Source organism: Atheta coriaria, unplaced genomic scaffold, assembly GCF_025399875.1.
Source record: "Atheta coriaria isolate IRGN ID8LTWV9N9 unplaced genomic scaffold, Caltech_Dcor_3.1 hic_scaffold_7_pilon, whole genome shotgun sequence".
NCBI lineage: Eukaryota > Metazoa > Arthropoda > Insecta > Coleoptera > Staphylinidae > Dalotia > Dalotia coriaria.
Window position 1 is genome coordinate 2,246,151 of NW_027045449.1, and position 24,852 is coordinate 2,271,002.

The 24,852-nt window shown below is 38.5% G+C and overlaps 2 protein-coding genes across 2 annotated transcripts in view; one reads left to right on the top strand and one right to left on the bottom strand.

Moving 5' to 3' along the window:
* Positions 1-9,023: 9,023 nt before the first annotated feature.
* Positions 9,024-24,852, bottom strand: part of LOC135796553 (uncharacterized) — a 106,342-nt gene continuing 90,513 nt past the window's right edge. The window contains 7 exon segments of the mRNA XM_065308623.1: positions 9,024-10,640; positions 10,692-10,762; positions 10,820-13,124; positions 13,203-13,223; positions 13,226-13,385; positions 13,447-13,730; positions 14,050-14,137. Of these exon segments, the coding sequence (XP_065164695.1) occupies positions 10,524-10,640; positions 10,692-10,762; positions 10,820-13,124; positions 13,203-13,223; positions 13,226-13,385; positions 13,447-13,730; positions 14,050-14,137 (3,046 nt within the window). The 3' untranslated portion in view covers positions 9,024-10,523.
* On the top strand, positions 14,820-16,257 carry LOC135796558 (uncharacterized). The gene is made up of 6 exons (XM_065308628.1): positions 14,820-15,012; positions 15,087-15,315; positions 15,385-15,497; positions 15,549-15,802; positions 15,979-16,029; positions 16,084-16,257. The coding sequence occupies exons 1-4, from the start codon at positions 14,955-14,957 to the stop codon at positions 15,737-15,739; spliced, it is 591 nt and encodes a 196-aa protein (XP_065164700.1). The 5' UTR covers positions 14,820-14,954; the 3' UTR covers positions 15,740-15,802; positions 15,979-16,029; positions 16,084-16,257.

Consider the following 24,852-nt stretch of genomic DNA (forward strand, 5'->3'; position numbering starts at 1 on the left):
GAATGTTCAATAAATAATCGACAGCTTTTACTGAAATCTGATGTGAGTGCGGTTTTGCTAGTGAGATAGCATGCGTTGAATGTTCATCCATCGCGGATCAATCGGCGATTCAACTATGCGCGTGTGAACTCTTCCGTCGGCCGCCGGTGCTTGTTTCTCACTTGTGGAATTACCCTGCAGCCGTGCTGATCTATGTGTGAACAATGTGCGTATCCACACGCACTAATAACTTGTATTTATGTTTAATTACTGCAAATAAGCAACGTTGGTGCCCGCTGAAGAAATTTACGATCACATGTCCCAAGGAGTTTGCTGAATTCTACGCAGAAATGTTGGAGGTGCGCGTATTTCAAGGCAAGTTTTACTTTCAGGAGATATAATATCAATGATTTTCGTTTTCCATGATTTTCGATTAAAACAAATTATGTATTTTTCAATGTAGTCAATAAAACACAATTAATAATACTTGTAAACTTCGTATTTCAACATAAGTCTTTACTGCAACGAGATTTATTATTCGCCTGTGTTTTTCTATTGTAAAAATGTGTGTAATTGTGAATATTGACAATAAAACACATTGTAATATTATAAACTTCTTTATGTTTCGTCTTGGTATCCCCATTGTCGTTTTCAGGATTGACGTCTTAAGTCATATTGCATGTAAGTCTTATGCGCGTGGAGCGTGTGCAACATAGCTAAGGCTTGTGTTGTTGTTTTTAAAAACATGATAAAAGTAGAAACATAAATAGAAGAATCAAATATTAATAACAAAAACACTCGGTGGTCGAGTGGAGACGTGCACCTGCTGGCATGCTAGCAGACACGGATCGAATCTCAGGTGTGGAAGGCATTTTTCTCAAATATAAAAATATCAGGTGAAATTTGGGTTGCATATATGAATTGCAACGAAATATAAGAGAAATTGAAATACAAGTGAAGGCAATATGAGAAATAAGAAAGTAAGTGGAGGAGCGGGAACAGAGAATTGGAAGAAGAAGAAAGGAGTAGCAGAGAAAGAGTAGAAGACAGAAGGAAGAGAACAGAGTAGAGAAGAGGAGGAGATAGAAGGAAGAGAGAATAGGGGTGACGGAATTTTTAAATTTTTTGGCACGTGTCGTTATAAGACAGTCTACTGTCGATCGACCAGAGCTTCGATCCGTCCATTGCTCCCGGCCCATCCTACAGCTACGATGTCTCTGCGCTTCATCCCCGGAATTATCAGGCATATCAACAATTTTTATGGTGGGGGATCACCCCCAGAGAGAGGGAACTCCTTATAAGGACAATCCTTATAAGGTCTTGTTCAAATATTTCTAAGTTTTAAGTCGCCTCAAGAGAGGTGACACTAAGAAATATTCTTACAAGTTCTGACCTGTAGCTGAAATGAAAGATGGAGCACACAAATCATACAGGTTACCTTAACAATTTTTATAGAGGGGATCATCCCCTGAGAGAGGGAACTCTCTTAGAGACCTGTACCTGAAATGATAGAAGGGGTACATTCAAAGCATAAGACATACTATTTCTAAACATTTCTTTATTAATAAACACAATGTAATATAATACAAGTTTAATACCTTAACAATTTTTATAGTGGAATCATCCTCTGAGAGAGGGAACTCTCTTAGAGACCTGTGCCTGTAGTGATAGAAGGGGTACGCACAAATCAAAGAAGTAAATATATCTTACTATTTATTTATTTACAATAGAATACAAGTTTATATTTTACAAGTCAACAGAATACGTGCCGCCATATTGAAGCAGGACTTACGACCTGCATAGTCGCGCACATGCAAACAAGTACTACTTTGTAAAGTTCTACCGGGATAATGAAATTAACAAATAGCCTATTTTCTATGTGATTGAAAATGAAAACAAATATACAGGGTGTTACAAAAAGAAAATTTACAACGCAAACAAAAAACTATCACTATCACTACAAACGTCGCTCCTTTTCTCTAGACGATCAGGAAAACTAATATACAGGGTGTTTTAGAAAGAAAATTCAAAGTGCAAAAAGGAAAATCCTAAAAACAACAGTTGAAGCAAAATTTTCACGGACACAAAAGAAAACTAATATACAGGGTGTACCAGAAAGAAAATCCCAAGTTCAAAACAATGAACATTCAAAACTCACAAATAAAGACAATCTTCTATGTGCGGTTAGGAAAACTAATATACAGGGTGTTAAAAGATTTCAGAAAATGATCGAAATTTATATGGAAACAACATTATTTTAATATATATTAAAAGTTGCTAGAAAAAATAACAATTACATTTTAATATATTGTGAATATATATTTATTAATTAATTAAACCGACGGGTGAAGCATCATCATAAATTGATAGAATATCCGGTGGAAAACATCTAAATCAACAGACGGCAAGCGACGGCGCGTGGCATTACTGTCTTTAAATACGATAAAAATAACTAGGTAATTCTTTGTAAATATTAAGATATACGGAGACTACGAAAACGAAGAACTATTCACCGTACAAGATTTTATTACGTCAACAAGAGACTTCTTAATTTAATGATGCTAACAAGTGCAATTCGATTAAAAACGTTCACGTGTTCAGCGAAAAGATGACCGAGCCGACGGCCGACGGCAAACTGAGCGCGGTCGACCACATGAATATTGTCATTTTAATAATCCACAGATAATTTTTAAAACCGTCTTTGTAATAATTAAATCATGCATGTTATTTTCGGAAACGGGACTAATAATTCTGATAGGAATGGAACCACGTGTTTGTAATTTGCAAGATAATACAAGCAAAATTAATATCCCTCAAATGGAATAATCAATTTTAGTTACACCGCCTTAAGTTTCCGTGGAAAAAATTTATTACACACGTACCTTTGCATTGATGAGAAAAACTCGCGTAGGGATAAACAAACACTTATTTCTTAGTTAAGAAGACTCTAACCGCGACAAATCATTAAACAAAACAGCCGCACATGCCCGTCCCGAATATTTTGATGATGGCCGAAAGAATACACGTCGATTAATCCAATTAAAACCTCAAAACGCGTGGCGATTAGAGGGACACGACTGCGGACCACGCGGTGTAACGACTACGGTGTATGCTGCGCGTTGCAATGTACAAGGCAGGTACGTCGCGATAATACGCGTCAGTCGAACAAAAAAGTTGTTTATAACAAACGTAGTGATAAACCCGTAGTTGAGAAGACCAAACTAAAATTTCACAATGTTGAAATAACCGACATACACGAGTACAAGTGTACGAGTACGAGTACACGAGTACAAGTGCGTATACACACAACTATCATTATAACTCGCGTTACGGAATTTTCTCGCAATAAATTTCGATACAGGGAAATAAAGAATTAAATTCCGCATCTAGGAAAATTATTCCGAACTAAGTTTGAGACCGCGTTCGCGAGTTATAACAAAAAAACTACAATTCCTAGCGCAACGAGTACAAATGCGTATACACACAACTATCATTATAACTCGCGTTACGGAATTTTCTCGCAATAAATTTCGATACAGGGAAATAAAGAATTAAATTCCGCATCTAGGAAAATTATTCCGAACTAAGTTTGAGACCGCGTTCGCGAGTTATAACAAGAAAACTACAATTCCTAGCGCAACGAGTACAAATGCGTATACACACAACTATCATTATAACTCGCGTTACGGAATTTTCTCGCAATAAATTTCGATACAGGGAAATAAAGAATTAAATTCCGCATCTGGGAAAATTATTCCGAACTAAGTTTGAGACCGCGTTCGCGAGTTATAACAAGAAAACTACAATTCCTAGCGCAACGAGTACAAATGCGTATACACACAACTATCATTATAACTCGCGTTACGGAATTTTCTCGCAATAAATTTCGATACAGGGAAATAAAGAATTAAATTCCGCATCTGGGAAAATTATTCCGAACTAAGTTTGAGACCGCGTTCGCGAGTTATAACAAGAAAACTACAATTCCTAGCGCAACGAGTACAAATGCGTATACACACAACTATCATTATAACTCGCGTTACGGAATTTTCTCGCAATAAATTTCGATACAGGGAAATAAAGAATTAAATTCCGCATCTGGGAAAATTATTCCGAACTAAGTTTGAGACCGCGTTCGCGAGTTATAACAAGAAAACTACAATTCCTAGCGCAACGAGTACAAATGCGTATACACACAACTATCATTATAACTCGCGTTACGGAATTTTCTCGCAATAAATTCCGATGCAGGGAAATAAAAAATTAAATTCCGCATCAGGGAAAATTATTCCGAACTAAGTTTGAGACCGCGTTCTCGAGTTATAACAAGAAAACTACAATTCCTAGCGCAACGAGTACAAGTGCGTATACACACAACTATCATTATAACTCGCGTTACGGAATTTTCTCGCAATAAATTTCGATACAGGGAAATAAAGAATTAAATTCCGCATCTAGGAAAATTATTCCGAACTAAGTTTGAGACCGCGTTCGCGAGTTATAACAAAAAAACTACAATTCCTAGCGCAACGAGTACAAGTGCGTATACACACAACTATCATTATAACTCGCGTTACGGAATTTTCTCGCAATAAATTTCGATACAGGGAAATAAAGAATTAAATTCCGCATCTGGGAAAATTATTCCGAACTAAGTTTGAGACCGCGTTCGCGAGTTATAACAAAAAAACTACAATTCCTAGCGCAACGAGTACAAATGCGTATACACACAACTATCATTATAACTCGCGTTACGGAATTTTCTCGCAATAAATTTCGATACAGGGAAATAAAGAATTAAATTCCGCATCTAGGAAAATTATTCCGAACTAAGTTTGAGACCGCGTTCGCGAGTTATAACAAAAAACTACAATTCCTAGCGCAACGAGTACAAGTGCGTATACACACAACTATCATTATAACTCGCGTTACGGAATTTTCTCGCAATAAATTTCGATACAGGGAAATAAAGAATTAAATTCCGCATCTGGGAAAATTATTCCGAACTAAGTTTGAGACCGCGTTCGCGAGTTATAACAAGAAAACTACAATTCCTAGCGCAACGAGTACAAGTGCGTATACACACAACTATCATTATAACTCGCGTTACGGAATTTTCTCGCAATAAATTTCGATACAGGGAAATAAAGAATTAAATTCCGCATCTGGGAAAATTATTCCGAACTAAGTTTGAGACCGCGTTCGCGAGTTATAACAAGAAAACTACAATTCCTAGCGCAACGAGTACAAATGCGTATACACACAACTATCATTATAACTCGCGCTACGGAATTTTCTCGCAATAAATTTCGATACAGGGAAATAAAGAATTAAATTCCGCATCTGGGAAAATTATTCCGAACTAAGTTTGAGACCGCGTTCGCGAGTTATAACAAGAAAACTACAATTCCTAGCGCAGCGAGTACAAGTACGTATCCACACAACTATCATTATAACTCGCGTTACGGAATTTTCTCGCAATAAATTTCGATACAGGGAAATAAAGAATTAAATTCCGCATCTGGGAAAATTATTCCGAACTAAGTTTGAGACCGCGTTCGCGAGTTATAACAAGAAAACTACAATTCCTAGCGCAACGAGTACCAGTACAAGTGCGTATACACACAACTATCATTATAACTCGCGTTACGGAATTTTCTCGCAATAAATTTCGATACAGGGAAATAAAGAATTAAATTCCGCATCTGGGAAAATTATTCCGAACTAAGTTTGAGACCGCGTTCGCGAGTTATAACAAAAAAAACTACAATTCCTAGCGCAACGAGTACCAGTACAAGTGCGTATACACACAACTATCATTATAACTCGCGTTACGGAATTTTCTCGCAATAAATTTCGATACAGGGAAATAAAGAATTAAATTCCGCATCTGGGAAAATTATTCCGAACTAAGTTTGAGACCGCGTTCGCGAGTTATAACAAAAAACTACAATTCCTAGCGCAACGAGTACAAGTGCGTATACACACAACTATCATTATAACTCGCGTTACGGAATTTTCTCGCAATAAATTTCGATACAGGGAAATAAAGAATTAAATTCCGCATCTGGGAAAATTATTCCGAACTAAGTTTGAGACCGCGTTCGCGAGTTATAACAAAAAACTACAATTCCTAGCGCAGTACGAGTACAAGTGCGTATACACACAACTATCATTATAACTCGCGTTACGGAATTTTCTCGCAATAAATTTCGATACAGGGAAATAAAGAATTAAATTCCGCATCTGGGAAAATTATTCCGAACTAAGTTTGAGACCGCGTTCGCGAGTTATAACAAAAAACTACAATTCCTAGCGCAACGAGTACAAGTGCGTATACACACAACTATCATTATAACTCGCGTTACGGAATTTTCTCGCAATAAATTTCGATACAGGGAAATAAAGAATTAAATTCCGCATCTGGGAAAATTATTCCGAACTAAGTTTGAGACCGCGTTCGCGAGTTATAACAATAAAACTGCAATTCCTAGCGCAACGAGTACAAATGCGTATACACACAACTATCATTATAACTCGCGTTACGGAATTTTCTCGCAATAAATTTCGATACAGGGAAATAAAGAATTAAATTCCGCATCTAGGAAAATTATTCCGAACTAAGTTTGAGACCGCGTTCGCGAGTTATAACAAGAAAACTACAATTCCTAGCGCAACGAGTACAAGTGCGTATACACACAACTATCATTATAACTCGCGTTACGGAATTTTCTCGCAATAAATTTCGATACAGGGAAATAAAGAATTAAATTCCGCATCTGGGAAAATTATTCCGAACTAAGTTTGAGACCGCGTTCGCGAGTTATAACAAAAAAACTACAATTCCTAGCGCAACGAGTACAAGTGCGTATCCACACAACTATCATTATAACTCGCGCTACGGAATTTTCTCGCAATAAATTTCGATACAGGGAAATAAAGAATTAAATTCCGCATCTGGGAAAATTATTCCGAACTAAGTTTGAGACCGCGTTCGCGAGTTATAACAAAAAAACTACAATTCCTAGCGCAACGAGTACAAGTGCGTATACACACAACTATCATTATAACTCGCGTTACGGAATTTTCTCGCAATAAATTTCGATACAGGGAAATAAAGAATTAAATTCCGCATCTGGGAAAATTATTCCGAACTAAGTTTGAGACCGCGTTCGCGAGTTATAACAAAAAAACTACAATTCCTAGCGCAACGAGTACCAGTACAAGTGCGTATCCACACAACTATCATTATAACTCGCGCTACGGAATTTTCTCGCAATAAATTTCGATACAGGGAAATAAAGAATTAAATTCCGCATCTGGGAAAATTATTCCGAACTAAGTTTGAGACCGCGTTCGCGAGTTATAACAAAAAAACTACAATTCCTAGCGCAACGAGTACCAGTACAAGTGCGTATACACACAACTATCATTATAACTCGCGTTACGGAATTTTCTCGCGATAAATTTTGATACAGGGAAATAAAGAATTAAATTCCGCATCTAGGAAAATTATTCCGAACTAAGTTTGAGACCGCGTTCGCGAGTTATAACAATAAAACTGCAATTCCTAGCGCAACGAGTACAAATGCGTATACACACAACTATCATTATAACTCGCGTTACAGAATTTTCTCGCAATAAATTTCGATACCGGGAAATAAAGAATTAAATTCCGCATCTAGAAAAATTATTGTGAGCTAAGTTTAAGACCGCGTTCTCATGTTATAATAAAAAAAACTACAAAAAAAAAACTACCGCCACCCTTGTACGGTGCCCTGAATCAAGTCACTTCTACCGCTACCCTTGTACGGTGCCCTGAACCAAGTCACTTCTACCGCTAGCTTCATACGGTGCCCTGAATCGAGTCACTTTTACCATTAAAAAGAAAATTCAAAGTTCAAGAAGGAACAGAACTAAAACTATAAATATATAATGTATTTACCACGTTACACAATGAAAAACAATTTATAATAAAATCATATAAACTTCTACTACAAAAACATTGAAAAATGCCCCAAGAAGATAACACGATTAAAACTCACACAATGCAATATAAAGTTTTATTACAATTTTATTATTATTATTTTTTTTAATAATCCCAGTTGAGCTGCTAGCCGACGGCCAACGGATCGCCATAAATGTACACTAAGTCGCGTCAATTGTTGATGAAATACGATTATATTCAGCAAATTATAGCAATTGTACATGAAAGTTACGCGTAATGAAAATAATAAATTCGCGAGATGATTATAAGATTTTGTTGGAGAAAATTTGTGACACAACCCATGGTAAAGGCTACAATTTTTCGATTAGGTAATTTTACTTACATGGTAGCTCCTTTCTTTGCTAGTTGAAAATCTGCAGGTTCTATTCCAAAATTGAGTTCAGTATAATTCCACAAGCGAAGAACAATCACCGACGGCCTGCGGAACCTCACACGCGCACACAGGTGAACTGACGATTCTTTCTCGATTGATAAACGTTTAACGCGTGCAATCACACTAGTAAAACTTCGTTCACGCCCTCGATTGTTTATTGAATATCAATTGATTTACTTAATTATTATATAAAGAAACGAAACGAGTCGCTAAGAACACGCGCGATTCAGTCAATAGCCGGAATGAAACTGCGTATGCACCGAACTGCACACAGCCAACGACGACAACACGCGGTCACTATCAGTTTTGCGATACGCGCGCTGAAGGCGACTAAAAAACTTGTTTACATAGTGCACAAACAGATATGCGTCTATTTCACTATACCTGGCCGATTGAACAAGTTTTAACATGTTCGGGATTTCTTCAAACCGATTTCAAATCACAACGCAAAGAAGATACACAAACAAAACTAAAATATTAGAATAAAACGCGCACGCTACAGCCATCTGTATATAAAATAGCATACCAAGTAGTAAATAAATAATATCTGTTGAATTTCATCATGTAATGGTTTATATGCCCAAAGACACATAGGTATCAATACACTTACCTTAAAAACGCTTCCAAAAACCCAGATTCAGGTACAACAATACACACCAAACATATTTTTGATGAAGCCCTTTATTATTTACAAGTAATACTCCTAACATAATATTAATAAATGCTTGTAAATAAAAGAATATAATGTAATATACAGACACACATACTACAAATATGTATTTTGTGTTAATTTATCACCCTTTGACGCGTGACAAGACAGAGAGACTGTACAAATCTACATAAGAGACAAACAAATAATATGTAATACAAATTCATTCGAGAATCACAATTCCCACAAACAAACAAAACAATTAAATAAAAAATAAACTCTTCAACATAACCAACAAATTAATTTAAAAATAAAATTATACAAATTATATATCATAACGTTAATAAAGTATTAAAAATATTGTCAAAAAGCCCATATTCGAAATACACACCTCATACCCTTTCAAAGTTTCAATGTTTTTTTTTGCCTTTACTCTCCAAACACTAATTTACACATAAATACTTTTTCTTCCTCTGGCTCAAATCGTGTCTAAACCTAAGAAACGCGTAGAGTGAACTTTTTTGATGGACTGGCAACAACTCAAAAACGTTGTATGTGTACGTATCGGTTTTGATTCTAGTTTATTTTTATTTTGTATTATTAGTTGAGATTGTAAGTTTAATCGTTCTGTCGCTAGCCGCCATTTTGTTTTGTTAAATATGTCTTGTTTAAATTTTACGTACCGACTAAAATATAATATTAGAATATACTTTTATATAATTATTTTGTTTATAACTTCCAAGTTCGAATCATATAAAATCGGGGCACTTTTATGTGAACATTAGTTTTCATTTTTTGCTTTGTTTTAGTAATCGTAAAGGTACGTGTTTCGACTATCTAAACATTTCATATACTTAATTGTTAGTTCATTAATTAGATGTGTGTGTGGGTGGGTGAGTTGGTGTAAAGGTGTTAAGATGTGAGTTTTGTTAAATGTTCGAGATTAAAGTTTGAACATAAAATCAGGATGAATCTACGAAATAAAATTTTGTGCGGACTTATTCGTAATTTACAAATATCAATTAAAAACTCGTAGTAGAAAGGGCAGTCGGTATTGATTTTCACTTAGAAGAGTTAATTTCGCGTTCGATTTGTAATGTTTCGAGTGTCGTTTTTTTTCGTTCTTATGCACTAATTCGAGTTCGTGGCGATTAGTCGTCAAAACGCGTATCAAAAATTGTCGCACTACGTAAAATAATTATTATCAAAAAAGAGGTTTTTGGAAAACTCTTACATTCGAAATATATACCAAGTAGAAAATGAAATATTGTCGCAACAATGACAATTTGTATCTTTAAATAGTTGTCCGCGGTGCATTGATTACGAATACTTTTCCTCATTAGTATACAATTAGTCGCTTTCGATTTGCGGGTTAGAAACCAAATCAAAGTTAAAAGTTAGTGTTATACCCAGTTAATCATACGATAGAGAACATGAACATATTTATGGCGCTTTGTATTCTGCTTTCATTTTTCATTTTTTGAGAAAGAGTTTTAGTTGATTTGAGAGCTTATTTACCTAGTTAAAATCCGATTACAGCCGGCTGCATTATTGTTGCTCCAGGGAGTAGTGACGCGAACGTTTCCACAGACTCTTAAAGAATCCTTTCTTCTTTTGTGTTTCTTCAGGACCTAATAATTATAAAAATAGTATATTTTTTCTATGAAAGTAAAATTGCTCACCGTTTGCATTTTCATGAATTGTCGGTGACGTAACCTCTTTCTCCTTTTACCTTCCTTACTAGGATTGTTACCTAAAAATCACAACAAATTTAAAATAAAAATTAAGTTTTTATAGTAAAAACACCTACCTTTCCTTATAAGTAGACTAGTCACCCTCCTAAGAGCATCCCGCGGCGAACGATTGAAAAACTTCGGTGTTAAATTGGGCGGCAGCGTCAGCGGCTTCCTGCTCGCATCCCACGGATTCTGCCCCGGCGCCAAGCGGTCCAAATGCTCAATCGACGCGGGTCTCCGTTGCCGTTGCTTCGGATACCATCCGCGTCCAGGCCCACCCGCCATGCGCATCATCTCCGCGCCCATATACGCCTGCTCCAACCCTGAATTCGACAATCCTCTTCTAAACCCACCCGTAGACATATTGCCAATCGTGTTAATACTGCTCATGGTGGAACTTTGCCTCGGCGCTGTTTGATTTCCACTGATCCCAGGCACATCCGGTGCCCTTCTATGTGGAGTGCGTGGTATATCACACCCTCTAGCAAATATCGGCGTTTCCGGTAAACTACACGACGTCTGCATGTGGTGTTCTTCCTGTGGGCTATGCGAGGTCCTCTTGTGGTAATACTTGCGCTTGGATTCCATTTCGCTCGGCAGAGTCCTGCGTTCATTACGACCTGAAGAGTAATTTCGTCTTCCGCGACTGTAACCACCATCCATAGACCGTGTTTTTAGACTATTCGAGGGTTCACGATGTGGCGGAACAGCAGGCGGATCCGCATTCGTTGGTAGAGTATCCGCCTTCGCTTTGGACGCGCCCAGAGATTGTAAAATCTCCGAATACTCATCGTCTTCCTGCACCGGTGAGGGCGGTAAAGGTGGAAAGTCCAAAACTTCAACACGTGGAAAATCAACCGAACTGGAAATCGGCAGGATTCTAGCATCCTTATCGCGTTCACGCTCACGATGTGAGATTAACATCTCTTTAGCGCTCTCAGACTTTTGTATACCAGTCCGCCTCGGCGGGTGCTGCGCCTCCTGAACATTCCCTTCGTCAATTAACAACTGACGGTAGTAATCTTCCGAGCGTAGAATCTCGCTGTGACTGTTCGACTTTTGAATGTCATTCAGATCGCGTTTATCACGATTCTTTTTCTTTTCATTGCTTAGAGACTTACCCATACCAATTTCGCCGTTCATCTTTAACAGATCAGCCTGCATAAGACTAGAAACTTCAATATCTCGTCTCTCCAGAAGTTCGCTGATGTTTTGTTCGATTTTTCGAAGCGGGGAAATATCATCACTGGTGCTAGTGATTGAATCTTCCTCCTCTTCGACGGTCACAGCGAGTTCACGCCGTGTTGTGGCTTCCTCAGCGCTGACATTAGGCAACGAAACAACTCGTACGATTGGATTAACCATAGCGTTCAATTCGGTGGTGGTTTCAATGTGTGGACCATTATAGTGCTCAATCACACCCTCTTTGATCAAAGACTTGATATTATCAAAGGTGGTGGAGTGCTTGCGGAACTCATGCTTGCTCTGCGGCGTGCTCGATCTTGAGCTGGAGCGCGACGGCGAACTTAACTCGACTTGACTCAATGGTCGATTATTCAAATCGAGACTGTAACGAGACTTCGGCGAGTTTAATTCGTGCGCGCGCGAGTGCGACGTGGAAGACCCCAGGTCAATACTGTATCTCGAATTAGGCGTATTCAAACGAGAATTCATATCACCCGAAAAACGATGTATGCTTAGATCGGAACTAAGCCGTGAATTCAGGCTCGATGACGAATTCACCGAGCTGCTCAACTGCGGGCGTTTGTCTTTCTTACCTCGACGAATTATGTAAGTACCTGTGCCGGACAGATTCGAATTACTCAACTCGTGCGGTAGGTGAACATCATCGGTGTCGGAAAACGGCGAAGTGACTTCATCCTCGGTTGTGCACGGTGGCGGTTCAGGCCAGTCGTCAAACTCCTTCAGACGGTTCGGAATCGAACTGGTGGAAGACTGCGAACCGGATTTCCGGCGTCTTCTACCGATGACCTTTGCGTGACCTGGCGTACCGTAAGTTTCATCGTTGTCCAATGGAACTTCCCAGGCGACACTCGCGCGTTTGTTTACCAATGGCGGCGGTGGAAGCATCTCCTCGAGTGAATCATCCGAGAAATGTTCGTCGTCAGCAAGTTCGCTCAACGGACGCAATCCTGGTTCTTCGAGGTCCGATGAGAGATTATCTTCGCTTCCACGACGCCTGACTTCGCGGTGGCGTTCCAGGACTGATGGGACGGTGCGTGGTGGCACCCTCGTTGGAGATGTAAGTGGATACACTCCGTGCTGGAAGGGTAGGCTGCCAAAACGGTAGCCGGGCGGCGGCAGTGGATGGCATTCATTGGACTCCCAGCCATATGGACGTTGATGGCGTGTTTTCGGCTGTAAATAACGCAAATTAATAAAAATTTAAGCAGATTTAAGTGAGAAACAATCAACTTGTGTTTGCGACTCTAGTACCAATGTTGTTTGCGTCGTTGTGCATTGTGACTTGTCATTTGCGCCCCATTGATGATGATTTCATTCTGGAATCTTTGTGGTGGTGGAATTGTCTCCACTCTCACCTCTCTTGCAGCCATTTGGGTGATTGGGGATGTTCTTGGTTTATTTGCATTTCTTTTAGCTGAATGTGCTGGTGATACTCTACAAAATTTTAAAATTATTAGAATTTTTTATTGAATAAAAAAGAAATTTTGTTGCATACTTAGGCAATAAATTAGAAATAATCCTCTGTGCTTCCTCAGGTGGTGGTGGGAAGTCATTGGGCTCAGGTAGCACAACATTTGGATCCTCCTGATGCATTGGCACTTCGGTCAGTGGCTTAAAGGCGAGATTGAATTTTGCTTTCCGACCATTCATGCTCATGTAGCCGTCATCCTCGGACTGGTGGCCCAGCGAGGGACTTTCGTCATCTGGCGTTGTCGAGGCGTTTACCGCCGTCGTTGCTACCTGCTGCGGGGTGGTTGCGGTGCCGGAAATCTGCTGGATCTACAATTTTCATATTTATGATCACTTGCACCATTTAAAACTAATTCCTAAACATCGCAAATAAACAAAATATACAGCACTGAATCAACACAACAAGTAGTTCTGAGAGGTTATGTTTGTACACAAGCGCATCATCACGAGGAAAATTTGAACTTGAATTCAAACATGTTAAACAAATTTGTTGATAACTTTGCACTCCGACTTTTAAACTTAACAAACTTGGTATCAAATGAAAGCTGATTTAAAAATCTATTAAATAATATATTTATCAATAATTAATGATTTGTTCTTAATGTATTAAATTGTAAAATACACTTACGTTTTGAACCTGATTCGCATTCTCAACATCGTCGAACTCGGACAAAACTCGGTCTAAAAGTTCTATAGACCTCTGCACATCATCGCATCTGCAACAAACAAACAGATACTAAGTATATCTAGTAATTTCCTTCGAAAACAGCTAAATTTTACGCGGCGAAACGCAATACTGACGAGCGACCGCAATAAATCTGTTTTTCAGCTCAAGGAAGTTGAAACTAAAGTTGAAGCCGCTGCCAGCGACCAGACTGAAACGATTTGTACACACCAGTTCGGTGCGGCTGAAATACGGCCGGCAATTAAGCCGAACTAATCTAACTTGCGGCATAATCGGTCTTTGAACTCCCAAGAGCAAGAGCAAGACAAACGCCATCCGAGGCATCTGAAGCCCGAAGGAAATCGCCGACATCGAGCGCTTGCACATTGCATCGGCGCGGCGTCAGCATCACCACCGGCAAACGAGCCGAGAGAGAGTTTAGATTTAGATTCGCTAATAAAGCGTTAGTTAGACGTCATGCGAATTTGTCGTCGTCGCGCTGGTGTGGCTGTCGGAGATGTTATCGCCGTAGCTATTATTAATTTCGGTTTGCACAATTAGCCGTCACTCGGGATGCTATCTCCGTGCGAGATGGCAAGACGCGATTTTAAGAAGCCAGCCATTGTGCAACGCAAATATTAATTTTCTGATAAGATTCCTCGCCACTGTTTATCAAGCCAATGGCAACGGATTACGTGTTGTTGAATGAAGACGCAAACAGAGGCAGATTATATTATATTTCCACAGTTGAATCATAACATGTGAATGAATAAACATGTTGCCAACACATTGCATACAAAACTTATGAATTTCTGTATGCATAAAAGCGCCAGCTTCACCAAACACCGCAACAAAAAACTCCTGTCAAGATGTGCGAATGGGTGCAACTTGCATTCTTTATGAGTGTTCAACTCATTGCAATTAAAAGTAAATTACTTCACATAAACTCATTCATAAAGTCATAAAACTAAAATAAATAAAAATAAAATTTATTTCTTCAGGTGACTGTAACGAGCCGATTCGTTTCTATGACAACAAATACTGCAGACCGATTCGGGGCAGCGATCCACGCAATCCATGTCCCGAACAGTTTGATTGCAGCAATATTAATCCCAACGCCCCGGGGCAGTGTTTCTACGCAGGAGGGTATTACCAGGCAAATATTCACGAAGAAGTCGATTATTCCATTGCGCCATCTTGCGGAACAAGCAGATGTCAATGTCAAAGAGAGTAAATATGATTTATTTCATCATAAAATCAACAAATTGAGTTTATTTCTGTTTATTTGTTGTATTTTAGTTTAGATTTTGATTGTTTGGGACCCGATTGTGATTATCTGCCACTGCCAGACTACGATGATTGTTATTATACATACAGTTTGGAGCAATGTTGTGCAACCGGATACAATTGCAGTAAGTTTAAATATAGTCTATTTGTTTGTAATTTATTTTATTTGTTTTTAGAATCTAATTCATCAAACACTTTCCGTTGTAATGTGGAGGGCACGTATTATCATGAAGGAGAAATTTTTATCCACCAAACGCAAAATTGTGTAAATCTTGTGTTTGTAATCGCAATTGGCGTGGGCAGTACGATGAATCTGTATGTAATAATATCCCCTGTGAGATGGAACTGTGGCACAGTTCGAAAGTGATGAATTTCTGCGCGCCGGTTTATTATAATATCGGAGATTGTTGTCCAAGTGATTTTTACTGTCGTAAGTATTAACATTTTCGTTTTTTGAGGTTATGTAATCACTGAAAATACTCATTTCTATTTTTAAATATCAAATTATTTAATTTTTGATATGTGTTTTGTCTTTTTGGCATTTTCAACCAAAAAATAGTAATATTTGATCTAAAATTAACAGTTTTCAATTTATTTCTATTTTAGCAACTGCAAGTGATGAAAGAACAATGAAAATCTTCAGAGGCAAACCTAACGGTGAGTAAAAAAACCACCTAAAATTAATTTTTAGGTTAAAATACTTTGTTTTAGAATTACATTGTCGTTTCGGCAAGAATTTACTCCTCAGAATAGGAACTAAAACATCAAGAACCTCAACAGTAGATGGCGACACAACAATAACAAAATGTGAATGTAAAATTCCGCCATACATGACCTGTTATCGAACATTCCAATAAATAAATAATCAATATCACACACACAAAATCCCAATTTCAAGTTAATAATTAACCAATAAATAGACATAGCGTGAAAATATAATTAGAAGTTGTGCGGTGCACATAAGTTGATTAACGATTTAATCAGCGAGGCATTAAAACACGTAGTTAGCGATAAATGATTAACCGTCTCGGTTGTTGGTTGTTGTTGGGTTGGCTTTACTTAGTTGGCCGTAGTTTACCGATCGCGATCACAAAAGCGCCCAGCTGCAAACTAAAGATTCATTGTATTTAAACGCCTTGCCGCCGCCTTACCGCCGCCGCTGCCATCGGCACTGACGTAAAGTAATTGCTCGAACCGTTAAACGTTCGACGGTGCAAACCGAACTTAACCGTCGCAGCTTAATGCGGAGCGCGCTCGCTGGATTGTATAATAATGAAGTGAGCTTTGAATTTAAGGTGCGCCGCCTCCGCCCCGTCCGCATCGTAATGCACCTCACGCCCCGCGCGATGCGGTGTTCATTTCGCGTCAAAGTTCACGGTTTATAATCACAGTTTGCGCGTCAATTTCAGCAGCAACGGAATTACACATTAATTGCGCATAGGCAACACAAAACACGAGGAAAAACAACATGGCTGACGTTTAAAAATATATTTCCTTGAGATTCTCGAAGTAAAACGCAAATTTAAAGGAGATTTCAAGCACAACCCTTGGGAATTACTTGAGAGTGGAGGAGTGAAGCACTGGAAGTCATCGTGGTAACGAGTTAATTTCATTTTGATGAATGCTTGGCGTGTTTCCAGCCCTCAAGCAGCCGGAATTTGTAAACGTTGCGCTGCGCCCCCCTGAGGCGCGTTGAATATTGCGGAATTTTAGATTTGAGCTAACTAAATACTAATTCACTAGTGGCACAACGTGTGGCGCTTCCTTCTTCCCCTAATCACAAGCCCCAGCTCTTAGAATGCCTCCTCGAAAGGTAAAAGACGTTGTGTTGCGGTGGAAGGTGGTGGAGGGTGCGACCGATGGCGTACGGCCAAATCTCATAAAAGCATTAAGCTATTAATCATAATTTAGCGTGATGTTTGATGCAGGAGATGCAAAGTGCTTCGGTATTTACTAATAGCTTCCAGGGGAAGGAAGAGGAAGCGCACGTAAATCATCCAAAAGTAATTAAAAAATATTTTCTAATATTAAAAATTAATTAAATATTGAAATTAGCTGTAGAAATATTCTTGTTTAATTAAAAATTTTATGTAAATTGTAATTGTTAATGGAAACAATCCGAAGCAATCATGTCCTGATCGATCCTGATGACCTCGGCTTTGCAATGCTAAATGCTAAATGGAATTCATCGCCTCGTGGCTCCCAGAAGATTGTAATCTATCCGCGCGTATACCTCTGCACATCGTCAGAGCGCTGTGGCCAAGCAGTAATTTCCAATTTTCCAGTTTATGCTTTAATATCGATCGACAGATCTCCGGGAGACTCGGCGCTCATAACCGTCAAAACTTGCTTGTAAATTCCACCAGCGTAGGCAACTTTAATAACACGAAACCAATACAATTGAATTTCTACGTTACGTGTTCGGTATCAAAATAACGTCCCGAAATACTTAAAATGAACATGATATCAAAGCGCTAAATTTACGTTTAAAGTTTATTTTTCGCATTTATGATTACAAACACAAAGTTTCGCGCGCGCGTGAAAACGAGCGCGAATTTAATTAAAACGATGTTTATAATTGTCACCACGTCACCAGTGCAAACGACCGCAACGAGCGCGAGTTTGTATTATGTATTGTTTTCGCTTTTCGCGGTTCGTTTGCCGGCAAACTCATCCTTTTGAAAACAATACGCGACGGCGAAGAGTTTAAAGCGTAACATCCGAAAATGCGCGAAAATTGCGCGCACATTTTAACAATGCAACTGCAGAACAAGTAAGTGTAAGCGGCGCGCAAATTCCGAGCTGTTTTTCCCGCCGGAGAAAATTCAATTTGCAGCCGGCGAGCCGGATTATTAAACAAAAGAATGTTGCCGGCGAGTAATACAAGCACTTTTCTTGATTTCATCACGCTAGGCAACCCAAATAACATTTTATTTATTTGCGTTGTTTCAGAAGGAAAATTAGCAAAAACGAGCTGGGAACTTGCTTGCAACGTAAAATATTCTATAATCATGCGGAGAACAAACTCAACATGGCCTCAAATTGAGAAGATTTAACTAATCAGAATAAAGCAATTTTTTTCAAGTACTTTAAACGGTGATTACACAAATCTACTCGCAGATGTCGCTAGTATCACTAATTAAATCCCATAAAGATGACTCCCGCTGCTCCCAAAGCAAACATTACGGCATTTCGACGTAATTGCATCGTCGCGCCCGTTTTGGGCAACATCGTGAGCTATTTGAACAGTCGCGCATGCTGCTGTGCCATGATGAGATGAATCCAAAGCAGGGAATTGTCAAGTCGCAGAGTTGGAAATTAAATGGAAGACGACGCCAGGGAGACGCGTAAAACATTTAAAATTAATAATGCGCCATGATGCATGAGGCGTTTGAATTCGGGGCCTTTAGGCAAATAATCACGACAGCGTGCGGGCGGTGCCATTGTTGCGCTGTTTGAATTTCATGATTACACGTAAATCTGCAAATTGGACGCGCGCGCAAAACGCGAAACGGAAGCGAACAATGGATATTAATTGAAATTTGTGCACTCTGTGTCTGCGCGCACAATGCGGCCAATATACTCGTACGTATGCAACACAACATACACCGCAACGTCTCAAAACGCTTTATTTATTAATGCTCGAGCAGCGAAAAGCGATAAATTACGGGATTAATGATGCGATAAATATTAAAAGCCTGTTTCGATCGAATTCCCACGAGTTTAACTGCCCGTACGCCACTATCACTTTCGTTTTCCGGCGGCTTTTACTCTCGTTCCGAAACTAGCGGACGTCACTTCGTTTTTATACGCCATTTTTTAATCGAATTTTCTATCCTGCTCGATGCGATTAGATACACTTGCCTTCATTTTTATTGACTTTCTTCTTCTTTTATGAGAAACAGAAAGGATAGAGTGTTGAAGAGCAATAAATTGGAAGATGCTGCCGAGGGCTGTGCGCAATATTAAAACTCTATTTTCTTGTTGAATTGCCGGCTGGGTTTCGCCCGAGTGCGAATTACACGCATTATACCTACGCACGCCACCGAGTATACATATTGCACGCGGCGACAGGAAAAAGGACGTTAACGCTCGGCGGACGAAAAAGGATAAGAAGGAAGCGGAAGTAATAGAGGTATATGGGACGACGACCGCCAGGAGAGGAAGCGGAAGACGACGCTTAATGAAAATACGCACCTACAATCCACCCCCGAATGGTTTTTAACATCCTTATTTCCAACAAAATGAAAATCAATATAAAAATTGAATTTTTGTAAGGTAGGCAACCCAAAATGCAATTCATCAAGTACTAACAACGAAACAAACGAATAATCATCTTGGCATTTGAAAATGAATACACACATGAATGAAAACAGATAATACTTCCGGTTATGGCCGCGCACATCAATCAGTGGCGCTGAATGGATGGTAAATCGAAGGGGAATGAACGAGAATGAACGGAAAACGCAATCAATCTTTTCGAAAAGCACGCGTGCAAGTACCGCCGCCATCATTCTTATCGCTGCACGTGGTTTGCTCGCAGGGGAGTGAATGTGAATACAATACGAAAGTGCACACCGTGATGAAACACAGCTGCATGGTTTTATTTCTTCTTTTTTCTGATACAAGTATCAAAAAGATAGAAAAAAGTAGAGTAGAAAAATGATTGACGTGAGTTGCAAAGTTTTCTTTTTCCTGTTTTGTAATTTTGAAAATAGAACAGAATCGGATTTATATTTAGATTTACGAAAATGATGATTTAGATATCAATTATGTTTATGTTTAGTATATTTAGGTACACCGCCATTTTGTGGCTGCGCTGTGGTTGTGATTGTAACCGGATGTGTTGAGGCGGATACCGGAAATGTAAAGCCGTTGTAAATCCGGTTCTATGTCGTATTGTGTTGCTTTGCCTTGGATTTCTATGAAGGTATTGAAAATTACATGTCATTGTGATGTATGAACGGCCGTCTCGACTATTGACAGCCAGAGTAGCAACGAAAACACGTCGGGAACTAGCTGAACCAAATAGAAATCAAACATCGTACAGAATAATCCCGAAATTGACATAATCAAAAATTATATATGCAACCAAGTCCAATACAATATCCTATCTAGTTCAGATAGTGAAAAGAAATAGTAATTAATAATTTAAAAAGCGAATAAGAAAAAGAGTTATAAAACAATATTCCTCGCCTTAGTATCTTATACGTATATTTTTAAATTCATTGAAACGCAAAACTTTCAATATCTCGATTTGAAGATAAATGGAGTTAGGCCACTTTCAAAATAAGCGGCTCATATATATATATATATATATATAAAATGAATTGTTGTTCGTTAGTCTCGCTAAAACTCGAGAACGGCTGAACGGATTTATCTTATCTTGGTCTTGAATTATTCGTGGAGGTCTAGGGAAGGTTTAAAATGTGAGAAAAATTCGAATAATTGCCGGGAAAATCCTCAAAACAGCTCTTTTCTATAGAATAAAATTTGACAGTGAGATTCAATCATAGTTATAGTTAAATAGTTGAATTCGAGATGGCGCGCTGAAGTGCATTATTGACAAAACTTTATATAATTAATTTCTTTCAATTAAAACTGCTAATCTTATTGATAGAATTGACTCTTACTACGAGTATGTCTAGAACAAGAGAGTAAAAACGAATTACATTTTTATTAAACACTGCCGGAACGAATCGCGGGCAACAGCTAGTATTTCTATAAATAAGAAAATTTTTATTTCCCTCACGAAATAAAAATATTCAAATCGTTGGTGGAAGCGTAAACTTTGTGCCGTTTGCACCTTTCGCTGGATAAATCTGTTTACGGAGCGCGCCGATCGAGGAAATGAACTGATTACAGAAACGCACGCTTCGCGCGTAAATCAAATCGCCGTCGAACCCGCCCATCTCATTTGCCGCCCCAGGGACACGGCGTGTGCACCTGTCCCCACCGCAGGCGCCCTCTATGCAAACCGCCAGACATCATCGGAAGGTAATAACCGGCGTCGAGCGTGAAATAACGCTGAAAACCGGCGTCAGCGATGATATTTCATTCAATTGCATTCCACTGACCTTGAATAAAACTAAAACCGATAAACTACATGTTTAGGCTTTATATGCGCAGTAAAAACCACACTGTGGCGCGTGTGTGGGCGCAATTTGTAAACGTCAATTCCGCCTAACGAGGTAATAACGTTTCAGCGCAAACGTCGCGCTCGTTAGGATTCTTGACGGACCGAAATCAATCCGCAGAGCGCGCGAAATCAATTTGTGCGATCGAATTACGCACATCCGGATGGCAGATGAAGGGCGAAGGGTTGCGCCGATCACAATTAGTCATTAATTAACGCCGACGTCCGCAATTCCGAGCGCCATTTATTGCGACCATTACACATCACACACCAATAAGTGTATACTTGGTTGCATACCACGGGCACAATATAACGCCACATATAACGTGAAACATGTGAAAAGCGAACGTAAAATGACAGCGCAACAAATGAATATATAATTCGGGTAATTGCTTTTCGTTTTCGTTTTGGGGACACTTACGCGGATTGAAATTAATGATGCATACGACGCACTTACCGCAAATGAAACAAATTACTGTATATATCGTAAATTAATGGATCGGCGATAATTTATAATCCAATCATGAATTACGTATTGTATTGGTGAGATGACAAATGTTCTGTCAAAAAGTAATTGTTTGTTTTGTTTTGTTAAAGTTTAGTCAAGTTAAAGTAAGAAAAACTAAAATGTGGCTCGATAGTGAAGTAGTGGGACGTTTTGAGGAGCATTTTGAAGCATCGCACGTACGCGTAATCCATTTTGCGGCATGATATAGAGGGCGCTTGGGTGCACATTTTCATTAGGTTATAGCGTGAGCGCCTTTCTTTCGTCCTGTCTGCTCAGCACACACGTATCGCGAGTCACTCACCGGGAAAATTCTGTCTAGCATCTGTGACCTTCTGACCTAACCTCCAAACACGCTTCATAAAATTTGCAATATAAGGAGATATTGAGGTAAGCGTCTGTTGGCTGTCAAATTTAACTAAATAATAAATGAAATATGTATGAAGCCAGAAATTGCAAATATCTGACCCAATTTGTATTCAATATTTTGCTATTCGCCGTAATTCCAAACATTCCAATAATTAATACACACGCGTTCCATTTACCAGCGGGAAATATAAGTCTATTAATAATTTTCGACTGGTAGTCCAATGAATACCACAATACATATTCATAATAATAATAGTGGAGTTAATAGCGGAGCATGGAATGATTGTAAATTCAGAATCGTAAATTGTGAATATCGCACCAATGAATATACGAGAGAATAGAGAAAATGGTGAATAGTGATTTTGTGAATACGAATGCGAAATGCGAATGGAATGAGGAATGGAATCTTGGAGTGTGTATTCTTGGTTGCAGCAGACAATAGAGACTTAATAGATAAATGGAGTAAGAGTGGAACTATCGGGATTGGTGGGTATTAATCATAATTATTACCGAAATTGCCGATTGCAGAAACACTCGCCAAATAACTTATTAAACTAAAATTATTTGATATTATTTCGCTATAGAGAGGTGTTGTTATTTCAAAGAACAAAACATAATAAAATATTAAGAGTTTACGCGGATAGGCAACTGTTTAATCTTTTGTAAGTTGGTTATAAATTCAATTACTCTACTAAAATGCCGGTAAATATTTCCTGAAGTCTAAATATGAATTTCGCGTCGCTCAGTTGTATTCACTTGTGTTATGTTTAAATGATTTTGCAGTAACGCAACGTGCACCCCAACAAATTAGCTGAAAAATCGTGCTTAAGTTATAGAAATTTGCATTGCAATTTGTAGGGATGTTGGGTTGCATAATTACAACAATATTTCAAATATTACCATCAATATCTTGTCTTTAAAAAATATTCTAGCTCATAATTGCTTAAAATGAAAATATTTTTCGTCATTACACAAAGAAAATTAATATAAATCAATTAAATTGTACAAATTTCGACGTTATTCTGAGTTTTTTTGTTAAATCGAAACAATATGAACCTAAATTTTATTTTCCTTGTATTTTTGTTAACAAATTGAATTTGTCGAAATTTACGAAGCTGTTTTCCAAACAAACTTCCATCCCGAACATTTTTTTCCAAACCCCACCCTTAGTTGACTCCCCGAAAACTTCGATAACGCAGCTTATACCAAAAGTTAACTGCAAACTCCCGCCCAGCAACTTAAAACACGTTCCGGTCTCCATGTCCTATCTGCGAATCTCCGAGTCCCGTTTAACGGTCGCGTCCTTTTAAAAGTGGAAACTTTCGAAATTTAATTTGCCATTCGAGCATCGCTGCTCGTGCAACTTGCAACTAACAAACTGCGCGCGCCTGGTGAAAAACCAGCACCACCGTCACTATACGAGAGTACTAAACGTTCGTGGCTGGCAAGATTGTGCTCGTAGTTTGTGCGCTAACTGGAAGAGTAAGCGACGAGCAAGAAACACCTGAGCACACATATACATGAAACGTGGATGGAGTCCTGTCGCTTCCAAGCACTTTCAAGTACCTACTCGTATCTATCCTCAAATATACTCAAATATACAATGTGTTTTTAAATATTTTAATTGAAAAATTATTTCTTTTGTAAGTTTAAAAAACACACTGTATATAACAAGTGTCTAAAGTTTGGAGAAGACTTTGCCGAGTTTGGAATTTAGAATGTCGAGTTTTTCGGGCTGTCGAAACGACTCAGGCGGGCGAAAACTGCGAAAGTGGAAAAGTGGACGGCGAGCTTTTAATCCCTCAGGTGTTAAAATTCTTCGCCGCGGCGCGAAATGCGAATAATGAAACGAGATACGGAATAAAATATGATTTCGGAACGTCGCGAACGCAAACGAAAGCGTATAATAGGATTTCGTTGATTAGAAAAGCGACGTTTTAATTTACGACTAGTATTTTCATTCTAAATCCAAGAAAATTTATATATTTCCTTAAAAAAACATAAATTAGGTTATTTTTGCACCACTAGCGCCATCTACATGTAATTTCTCAAAACCAAAAATATGAAATGATTTATATTCCTTCTAAAATTAAAAAAAATTAAATATTTTCTTAAAAAAATGGTTATTTTTAATTTTTTGCTCCACTAGCGCCATCTATATGTAATTTTTCGTAATAAAAATAAAAATAACTTAAATTCCGTAACAAAAAATATTTCCGGATGTGTTTGTCCCGTGAAAGCTTTCAAGCTAATGTCACACAAAGAAATTATGAAGACAAACGAGTTTCGGACCTCCCCAAAGTCCTCGCCTCTCACAAAAGTTGCAAACCGCACACGAAAAAAGCAAAAAAAAAAAAAAGTCAGCAACATAATAAATTTAGAGGCCGGACTCGGACTCTCATACCACTTAGCCGCTCATTACGGCTAATTTCATTAACTGCGGCGCGGATGCGAACTACGAGAGCCGAAA